The 11,080-nt window shown below is 31.2% G+C and overlaps 1 protein-coding gene across 1 annotated transcript; it reads right to left on the reverse strand.

Annotated features, from left to right (window-relative positions):
- Nucleotides 1-1,035: 1,035 nt before the first annotated feature.
- On the reverse strand, nt 1,036-8,936 carry LOC131842318 (uncharacterized). Its single transcript, XM_059190857.1, has 7 exons — nt 8,624-8,936; nt 6,610-8,235; nt 6,411-6,515; nt 4,687-4,722; nt 4,167-4,229; nt 2,667-2,784; nt 1,036-1,481 (listed from the first exon to the last, which is right to left on the reverse strand). The coding sequence occupies exons 1-7, from the start codon at nt 8,934-8,936 to the stop codon at nt 1,430-1,432; spliced, it is 2,313 nt and encodes a 770-aa protein (XP_059046840.1). The 3' UTR covers nt 1,036-1,429.
- Between the last annotated feature and the right edge of the window lie 2,144 nt (nt 8,937-11,080).

Raw genomic sequence — 11,080 nt, forward strand, 5'->3', positions numbered from 1 at the left:
CCGCAGCTGTCCTTTACAGCTTCACCGAACGATAGGGGACGAGTGCAGATGGCACTCTAAATCCGCGGCAGGACTTATGGAGCGGCTGAAGGCCAACTCTTTCTTGACGAATACGAGTTCAGTCTGAGGTCACCACTGGGGGTTCGAACCTCCGTTCAGGCCGACGTAATATCGATCCCCATATCAATTGGACGGGAATTGATCGGAGGCTGATTATATATATACGGAGACTCCGCAATATTGTGTAGTATATATTTATATAAGCACTTTGTTATTTTACAATCTTTAACGATGAATCTGTCTTTGCTAAAGGAAACATACCAATGTTTTGTAATATGCTCATAGTAATTTAAAAATATGGTTTTCAAAAATTGTAATCAGAAAGATAATTAAAATAATTTGGCTCATATTTGTCTCTATTGATTGAAGCAAGGGGTAAATACTCTATACCTATTACGTATATTTTGAATGCAATATAATTTCACAATTTATAACTTGACTTGACGGCCTTGATGGTCCAGTAGTTCAGCACACCTTACTTGCGATGGTCGCTGGTTTAATATCATGTAGTTACGTTACATGTACAGTATGGTTGTTTTCACAAAAAAATGTATTTCGTTTTTCTATCTGTTGTCTCTTTCCATAACACAAGCTTGGGATTTAGAGATTACAATGAAATAACCTTATAGCAAAAGGAGATCACTTTCGGGCATCCAAAATACATACACATACAGCTTGGGATTATATGATGCTGTGTGAATTGTACAGGGTTATTATTATTTCAAATTCAAATTCAAATCTTTATTCATGTAGGTCTATTACAGACTCTATAAATAACTAAAAACTCAATCATAACTCTTATGATATGCCAAATATACTAAATTATACATAACTACTATACTAGTATGAAATTAAACAAACGAGTACATTTTGTAATACTTTATTACATATCCGTAAAAAAGTGGACAATTTTTTTTTTGTGTTATTTTGTTCATATTATTCATATATAAAATTATTGGTCAGAAAAGGTGGTTAATTAGTTGCCGTATTTTTAACATAATATTTTAAATGGAGACAATATTTTCTAGAACTAGTCTGAGTTTCTTTGCATAGTATAAAATGAAGTGGCTTCCGTAGTCTTTTTGCTTAAATCTTTTAAACTACGCAACGGATTTTAATGCAGTTTTTAGCAGTAGATAGAGTGTTTCAAGGGGAACATCCGATACCAATATATAAAGTAACAATCTTGTTATTTATTCGTCCTATGATCGCTTGCCATCAGGCGGGCCGTTTGTATATCACTCTCACCCTTTACGTAGAAGTGTCCAATTCTTAAGCTACATGTTCCTTTCTACTATATACTATGTTTTAATTTACAATATATCCATTTAAAATAACATAACGGAAGCTTATATAAATTTACAAATATTTAACCGAACTTTATTTTACCCGCCATTTTCTTCAATATGTTTTCGTTGATTCTGTAAAGGAAGATACATTGTTTATTATTACAAAAATAGATAAAAATTCTTATAAATATTACAAAAAAAAGATGATAATAATAATATGTATTATAAAATATATCTTATGCTAGTGTAGGTGTACATTTTCTCTTATTGAAAGATAAACACGTCACATGTGGAAGTCGGAAAGGAATCTCTCCAGTACATCGTTACATATTTTAGAAATATTTTTAAGATTTTCATTCAACATCATCATCATCATCATCGCAGCCCGGAAGACGTCCACTGCTGAACAAAGGCCTCCTACAAAAATTGGTGCCACGACGATTGGTCCTGCGCTGCAAGGCACCTACCAAGAACTCATGAATGGAGTGCTAGTATTCGAGGCGCTGCGCTGATAGAAATGGGAGAGAAAGTTGGAGAAGAAAAACAGAAGCAAATACCTGTAGCCTACGAAACGCAATAGTCTGTGGTGAGTTTATACTTTATTTAGAATAATTGCATTCTGTATGTCTAGAACTTAGAGACTAATGGTAGTGTTAGGGAAACTACTCTGCTACCAAAATGTTAGGGAAGCGTCAGTCATTTACCTTTATGGTTCTGCGGATTTCTTGGGCTTCAGGGTCTCGAAGGTATCTTCGCTAGCATTCCAGCTTCACAGTAGGTTTCACAGTAGGTTAACACAGTTCTAATTTATTTTAATTCACAACACAAAGCGCGCGCGCGTCAAGGCCGCTGTACAGTCCGTTTGTTACTAGTTAGGGAGGGGAAGGGAACGCGCGGGAACAGAAAACTAACGGACTCTAATATAATATAATATCTGTGCTTACGATGATACAGGGTAGATTTTGAACAGGTAGTATATTTTCAATCAATAACGTGCTTACTAATAATTTTCCTGTCCGAGAATTACTACAATGCCATCTGCTTAGATACCTCCGTCTTACCCAAATTTACTTAGACACAATTAACGCCTCACTGCGATCTTGACCAGATCATCGGTCCACCTTGCTGGAGGCCTTCCCACGCTGCGTCTTCCGGTACGCGGGCGCCACTCGAGGACTTTATAGACTCGAGGATTTTATTAATTCAAATTTTGTGTTATAATACTTACATATTTGGTATTACAAGTTTGGAAATGTGGTGTTTCGAAGATTAGTAATTTATGGATAGCCCCATTATAGAAATTATAGCATATCTAACCTTCGTACTGAAGCTCGTCTCCTAGATTGAAGATCGAAGGCGAGAGGGTCCATCTCTATATGGGAGTTGCTGTCCAGGCCAGGCATGAAATCGGAGAAACCTTCGCTATGAGTAGCAACTGGTGAAGAGGATAGGACCATCAAAAAGACCTATCTATTAGTTTTGCACTTCACCTTAATTCTTATGGTCGCGGGTTCGATTCCTCGCACGGCGCAAACATCTGTTCATTCTGAGAATGAGTGTTTGTATTGGTCTGGATGCTTTCTACATATAACAAAAAGGTATTTACAATATATATTTGTATCAGTTGTCTAGTACTCATAACACAAGCTGTGCTTAACTTGAGACTAGATGGCGCTGTGTGTATTGTCCAAGATTATTATTATACTAGCTAAGTTACGCAACTTCGTCTGCATTATACTTATGTAAATTACATAATAACGTATTAAATACTCTATATGTTATTCTGATGTATAAGCTACATTACTGTAAAGTTTCATCAAAATCCGTTCAGTAGTTTTTGCGTGAAATAGTAACAAACATCCACCCATCCATACTCATAAACTTTCGCGTTTATAATATTAGTAAGAAAGATAAAACAAGCTGTATCATTACATAGTATAAAATAAAGTCGCCGTCGCTGTCTGTCCCTATGTATGCTTAAATCTACAAAACACCCAACGGATTTTGAAGCAGTTTTTTTAAAAGAGATTCTAGATGAAGGTTTGTATATGATGTACACCCGTAGGTCGAAGTAGGGGCGAGTAGCTAGTCTATCATAAAAAACGTTGCAAACATTGCTTCTGCTACTCTGCTATCGGTATTTCCAAATACATTATCCCATCAAAATCCAATTTCTTAGCGATAGTTTAATGGGAATCTTATTGCATTCTACTTCACTAGAAGAGCACTATTTAAGTTAATATACTGTGTACTATTCACATGCCTTGCTTTATATATAGTAAGATATTTTCCTGCTGTAAAATAGAGGCTACATTTTAAGTTAATAATAAAATAATGTCTCAGGACAATTCTCAAGCTAAGCAGAGTTTGTCTTATGGATACTAGACAACTGATATAAATACGTAGATATATATTTTTTGTAAATACATACATACTATATATAGAAAACATCCAGACTGATACAAACAATCCGATAAAAACATATACTTATGAATACAAATGTTTATGCAGCGCGAGGAATCGAACCCGCGATATCGGAAGTAGAAGTGCTAAACCGCTAAACCGCTAAATACATAGACAGTAAAATGCAAAAAAAAATAACTTAGTAATATTAAATATGGTAATCTTCATAATATTACAAACGCGATAGTTTGTGAGTATCTTTGTTACTCTTTCACGCAAAAACTACTGAACGGATTTTGATGAAACTTTTCAGTAATATAACTTATGCATCAGAATAACAGAGGCTATTTTTAATTAAATTTATCGCGGGTGAAACCGCGGGCACAGTTAGTTAATAATAAGTTAAATGATTACCAATATCGCTGGCATGTAAACTTCCATCGTAGTAGAAATTACCTTCGGTGTCGGGTTTTATTTCTGTAAACGAATATATACTTTATATCAACTCAATAGAACTGAATGTAAATTCCAGAGAGTCGTGACTTTGTGGTTTACAACTCTGTCTCTACTCTGTGTAGAGTAAGTGTTTATTACCAAGGGGTTGAATCTGACCACCACTAAAGTAAATCAATCAAACGACTAAGCAATATTATTTTGAATTCAACCCAAATAGACACAATAGGTGGTTGTAGTGTATGTGGAAAGAGAAGGAAGCATTATGTCGTCTCTATCGCACACTGCTGGCGTCATACTGTCGTTTTGCTGTGAACAGCAAGTGAGAATAGTGGTGTGTCTGAGAGATAGTAATTAATAAGACAAACAATACAGAGCTCTCAGTAAAAAACTCGAACTAACAATCATAGTTAATAAGTCGGTATCATAGCCCACTAGGCCCTCCTCTTATCAAATTGTTAAGTTTAATTGAAATAATTACCATATTGTTTCAGGTGAGATTCTAATTCTTCGTTATCTAAAAAAGAATAATTATATTTTAATTAGTAATAATAACAGAGGCTTCTTCAGAGGCATGCTTTTTACAAAATTATTTGAGTGGATTTGCTGAGAAAAAGCGTCTTTCTTTTAATGTTTTGTATCCTAATATACATGGAGATTTTTCTTTTAATGTTTTGTATTCTAATATACATGGATATATGGCAACTACTGCCTACAAATGGTACATAGGCACAATGACAATTATTGATTATCATATCTGTTTACAATAATCCCAAAAATGATTAGGAGAAAAAAAATATTAACAACTTTGTCATAGTGCATTTTGGGATAACACTAGAATTTTAGTGTTTTGCCATTCTAGCCACTTAAAATTATAATATTTACTAAATCATTACATAGTATAAAATAAAGTCGCTGTCGCTGTCTGTCCGTCCCTATGTATATAATCTTTAAAACTACGCGACGGATATTGAAGCGGTTTTTTTAGTAGATAGAGTGATTCAAGAGGAAGGTTTATATATATGTATAATATATGTACACCCGTTTACTAAATATCAGTTAAAAATTTATAAATTAATGAAGTATATACACAAAAATATTTATAGCTACTAATATCAGATTATATTACTAATTTTACAGCTTTACGCGAATGACGGCAAACAAGCTGATTATTTTATTAAAAAAGTGAATAAAATGTGTCGAAATTTTATGCATTTAAATAAAGGGTCAGTGGTAAATATCATCTTCCAGTTTGATAAGTATTTAATCATTGAGCAATAATTCGTCATTAGTTAACGTATTGTAAGGAGTATAAATATGTTTATTTACTTCACCTGGAAAAAATATGTTGTTTTGCGTTGATTCAGCAATAGCAGTAACCACTGGAGTATTTGTAGCCGGAATTGATGATGTAGTAGATGAATAGAATGTACTAGTAGAAGCTAAAACAAACAAAGATTAGATTTTTAGAACAATTGACATTTATGGCAGTTCTTCATAATTGAAGCAGGCAGATGAACCAAACGATAGGGTTAAAAATTGTGATAAAACTTGCCATGCATACGTGGCTAAAATTGTTTCGTATGAATAAACGCTTTTGATTTTTTAATATAAATGATAATGCGAGTTTGCATTAGAATATTATTTTTTAGTTAAACGACATTAACATGGTACTTTGTATCCAGACGTTTCATTAATCGTACGTTTTATTTTCTTTTGTAAATTTTATGTACGCTGTCTCGTGTGCGGTGGCCCCACTGAAAATCAGCGATATGTATAACTGTACTACAGTATAAATGCTGAGTGGTAGTCACATTCAGAGTTACTACTATATTTTAGCTTTTAAGTTGTATAGTAAATAAGAATACTGTAATGCTGAATAAATGTGTTTATTATTATATAAAAATGCAAAGTTACAACAATTATTTAAAAGAGCAACACGCAAGTTACTAGTTCTTCTTTTGATTATCTATTGAACGGTAGATTAAAATAAGTGATGATCAAAATTGATTCAATGTAAGTTTATTTGAATAAATAATTTTATCTTAATTATTTTATGTGAAAAGTTTGCAGAGAATTTGCTATCAATAGTTTCTATCAACGCACATTGTGTATTTTTGTTGTATTTTTCATTGTGTGTTGTTGTTGTATTTTTCATGTATCATATTTTTTTAAAGTTATGACAATATTAAGATTAATACTCACTTGAGGGACTTTTTGTCACCGTGTCTTTATTATTAAGGGCTTGTTTTTTTGTAGTAAATTCTTTCGGCTTTTGTTCAGATGAAAGTTGCATAGGAAATTTCATATCTAAAAATTATAAGGATGCATTTCTTATATTATAATTTAATATTTATGTTAGGTAATAATAATAATATATTTTAATCAGTATTATGAAACTTACCTATACTCTTTAATCTGCGCAGTGATTTTTCTATACACCATCTAAGTGCCTGTTGATTTGTATTTTGACCAATCTCATTACAAAATTTTGTAGCCATCGATCTAAAAGGATCGTTATTTACATCTATATTTATTGTTGGCGTAAGAGTTGCTGAGTGAAAAATCAAATTATTTGGGTTCTCATCTTTACTATGATTATTGGTAATAATTTCCGATTTGCCACGGTTGTGTCTTTTCAATTTGTCTGCAGAATGATGATGAATCCATCTTTTCTCTCTATGCATCTGGTTGTACTGCGTCGAAAGATTTACTGGTATCATTATCGTACTATTCAATTTGCTAAGTTCCTTCTCTTTATTCCTCTTATTTTTTACATTGCGTGTTAATTCTACATTTCTATTATTGGTTACAAAATTCGATAACACTTTGCTTCTCATTAAATTATCTATAAATGTGTTATTAAAGTAATATTTATAAATTAAATCATCTACGGGATGTTCATCTTTGTCTTTTAAAATGAGAGCGTCCTGGTCGACAAGTTCAGTATAGACAGGTATCGAAAACAAATCAATTTTTATAGATTCTGTCACAGTCGGCATTGTAGTAGGTGTGTGAGTAACTGTTTTAGATTTATCAGCACTACCATCCGCTTTATTTAGTTTAGTGACTTGTTTGCTGTCCAAGTATATTTGTTTAGCCTTTTTCAATATCCTAGCAAAATTGTTTTGCCTATGTGAAATTTCACTTTGTGTTCTCAATATAAGGTTTTGTTTTATATTAATTTTCTCATTTTGGGCTAACATTAGTTTTTGAATATTATAAAATTGCCTTTGTTGCGCTAGAAATTTTTTTTGTTCGTTTTCAAATTCAATCAAGTTCTGAGATATTTCTTTGTGTTTCTCTTTAAAATTTTCTAGTTTAGCTTCTAATTCTTTACTTTTTTCATTAAATTCAACTAAATGTACATATTTTACATTGAAGTCTTCAAGCTTCTTAGTTAAGTCTAATATTTTTTTCTCTATTTCCTCTTTAGTTGTTTGTATTTTATTACGAATGATTTTGATGTCGTTATATTGCTTATTTATTTTTTTAATCGTTTTGGTAAGCATCGATAATACTTTGATCATTCCTCTTTCATTTATTCTACCGTTCTCAAATTTTTGTGTATATTTTTGCCAAATTCTTGGATCATTATTAAATACATTTCTATAATATGTTACGGGCTCTACAGTACCGTTTATTTCTTCATCATATTCAATTTTTTTAATTATCCTAGACTCGTAATCACCTTTCATACTCCGTTTTGGTAATGTTATATTTGAATTGTTACTTAAAATTACGTCCTTTAGAACGATAGGTTCAATATTTACTGATATATTTTTAGCTTCATTCAAGGTTAAATTATCAGGTTTACTTTCATTTACAGTACGTAAATGGTTTATAGAATCCGTGTTACCAAGCAGTACAGCCACTTCATAGGGATAATCATTAAAAACGGACGCAGGTCTCAATTTTGCTATTAATTTAGACTTGCTTAACAACTTGTCATTAGCATACGATCCTATGAGACAATCTGAGTGGCCATCGCAATTCTTTAAACCTTTTCCAATATGTTTTTTCTTGAGGTCTGAAAATAAAAATCTTACTAATATTATAAACACGAAAGTTTCTGAGCGTGGATGGATAGATGGATGTTTGTTCTTCTTTCACGCAAAAACTACAGAATGGATTTTAATGAAACTTTACAATATAACTTATACATCAGAATAACACGGTATAAATTTCACGCAGATAAAACCCCAGGCACAATTACATTACAGTATACAGAAAATATTTTTAGTTTATTCTTATCGTCATTATAATTAAAAAGTCAGCTGACTAAACGGGAAATTATCACAAAAATCATATGTTAATTCAGTACTCTAGTATATGTTTATAAAAAAAAACTATCTATGACTGATTAAGCACATGCTGCATTCATATTATCCGTCTACTTTAAAAATATAGGTTCTTACGATCGGATGCTCTCTTCGATCTCTCCACATAATTTGAAACAAACGGTGTATCTTTCGCCTCATTGTCTCCAAACGCGTAAAAGTTGTTGTCAAGTAAATCGTCCACATTTAACGAATTCGCTCGAAAAATGAATTCACCGGCAGATGATTTTTCGAAGAAGTTCTCCTTATTCTTTTTCATCCAAATGCCTTTATTCACTATATTGTTCCTTTCCAATTTAGGCTTCAGAAAATCCGGTTCCGATTTCAAGATTGTTGATTTAATTATTATTAAATTAAATAAAAATATCGATATAACAATTTTATAATACATCACTACAACTTGAGCATATCCTGTGGCAATGAGACTCGAATGTTTGGAATTTAGTAGGTATTTCAACTGTAATCGGATGAGTTTTTGCTTTGTTTATAAATAAAGTTTATATGGATTAGTGATGTGGTGAATTTAATTTCTCAGTTTAATAATATCAATTAATTTACATTCACTTATTAGTTAAATTACCGGAATTGAAGGACGTTTATTTATGTATTTTTTACTTCTTTCATAACAAAATGTTGCGTGCTATAACTATTCAACTACGTCTATATCAGATTCAAATATCAATTGGGAAAGCAGATTTACGTGACAAGATCGGATGGAAATCTTGTATATTCATCTTTTTTGTATAGATTTTAATACAATTTTTTAAAATTTCAAGGATATATATTGTATCTTTGAAATTTAGTGTCCTGTTTTCAAAAAATATAAAGTCATAATAGGATATCTTGAAACGTAAGTATTAGGAGGAACATAGTCACATCCTTTAGCAGTTGACTAAATACTTTGTGTTTGAAGCAACAATCACATTTAATTTGGGATTGATTCCATACATTCATTATTATTAATTTTTTTTTACCATTATATTTTACCGTCACCTGCCACCTTTTGTCTTTTCTCCTATACCCAAAGGTTGTCTGGAAGAGATTGCTGAAGCAATAAGGCCGGCTTTGGGATCCTATTGCTCTCTTAATTATGATTCCTGTAATTTATATGGTGCAAAAAATAAATAAAATAAATATTGAAATTATCGGTCTCAAAACGGCAGTGAGCAGTCGGCTGATAATCTAGATAATTACGAAAGCTTGGGAGGAAAGCTGTTATTAGCAAGGTCACCAATTGCTTGTATAACATGTCAGTTGACTTTCCTAGAAGCAATCATTGATTGCTGACGATTTTATTTCTATCGATAGCTTATCGATAACAGTACACCACTAGTCGCTCAGTTCCACAGTGTATTGTTTACATTTCAAGTAAAATTCTTTATTTATACACAGTTCTACTATTGAATAAATTTTGACCTCCTTTTTCTATATGATAAGTTTGTTTGCAGTTTTATGCTCCTTTGTAAACAACAAAATATAATGTAGCAGTGATTTTATTTGAATTTAACACACTTTCCTAATTCCGATTATCAATTCACTAGGTATTTATATTTTATATTTTAGAGCAAAAATATTTTAATAATTTTGCGAATCGCCAGTACGTTGACAATTTAAAAATTTACTAAAATTTGATTATCATTGCCTGTAACTAAATTATACCTGAATTTCCTCTTGTTCTCATCCAATATGAAGTATATGTATGTAGTTAAATAATATTTATTAGTATGTAAGTTTATTTAAAGTTTATCTATAAGTCTATATTAAATAATTATATGTACATTTTATTTGATCTTTTTTTTTCGTTTTAATGTTGATATTGTATTTTCTACATTGCACTGAATAAAATATTTTTCTTTCTTTCAAATATAGTATCTAGTATGCACCCTCTACCTTCTCTCTCTATGGAAATACTCTGGAAATACTCTCAGTCAAGATATTGCTAATAGCGATAAGGCCGCTTTTTGTAAAACATTTTATAGATATTTCTGTTGTTTTTTGTTTATCTGTGCACAATAAAGAGCTATTATTATTATTAATAGTACGAGTGGGTATAGAAGAATAGAAATTTAATTATGAAAAAAACTGACTTTTAACTTGTTATGTCATATATTTATTAAACAGTGTATTATTGTTTAGTACATTATTGTTGTGTAGATTAATCTTGTTATTTTTAATTAATGATGTTAGCTTCGAAAAATTTCTTGAATGTAGTTATTTTGCACTATTGTTCTTTTTTCTGTAACAATACAAATTTTTTTATTATAAAATTTATATTTCCTCATAATCTAAGAAGAAATCTACAAATATATGGATATATAAGTATATATATCTTGAATAATTGACAGCTTCACTACCTGGACTTGAAGTGAAAGCTGGTAAGTTCTATCTTGACCGTCACAAAACAAAACTATGTTAATTTATATTTCTGAATTATTTTTATTAAAACGAATTATGTAGGGATAATATTAATAATATTATATGACAACTGTAATAAATACTTAGATATCTTTTAGTACATCATATACATATAAACAC

The sequence above is a fragment of the Achroia grisella genome, unplaced genomic scaffold (assembly GCF_030625045.1).
Source record: "Achroia grisella isolate CSIRO2021 unplaced genomic scaffold, CSIRO_AGI_Agris_v1 utg2156, whole genome shotgun sequence".
Classification (NCBI taxonomy): Eukaryota; Metazoa; Arthropoda; class Insecta; order Lepidoptera; family Pyralidae; genus Achroia; species Achroia grisella.

Excerpts from the sequence above, each read along its gene's own strand:
- LOC131842318 (XM_059190857.1), bottom strand. The coding sequence starts at position 8,936 with ATGTATTATAAAATTGTTATATCGATATTTTTATTTAATTTAATAATA. Across the intron at positions 4,723-6,410 it reads GGTGACAAAAAGTCCCTCAA|ATAACGAAGAATTAGAATCT; the intron begins GTGAGTATTAAT and ends ATTCTTTTTTAG. Across the intron at positions 2,785-4,166 it reads TTTACATGCCAGCGATATTG|TTGCTACTCATAGCGAAGGT; the intron begins GTAATCATTTAA and ends CCTCTTCACCAG.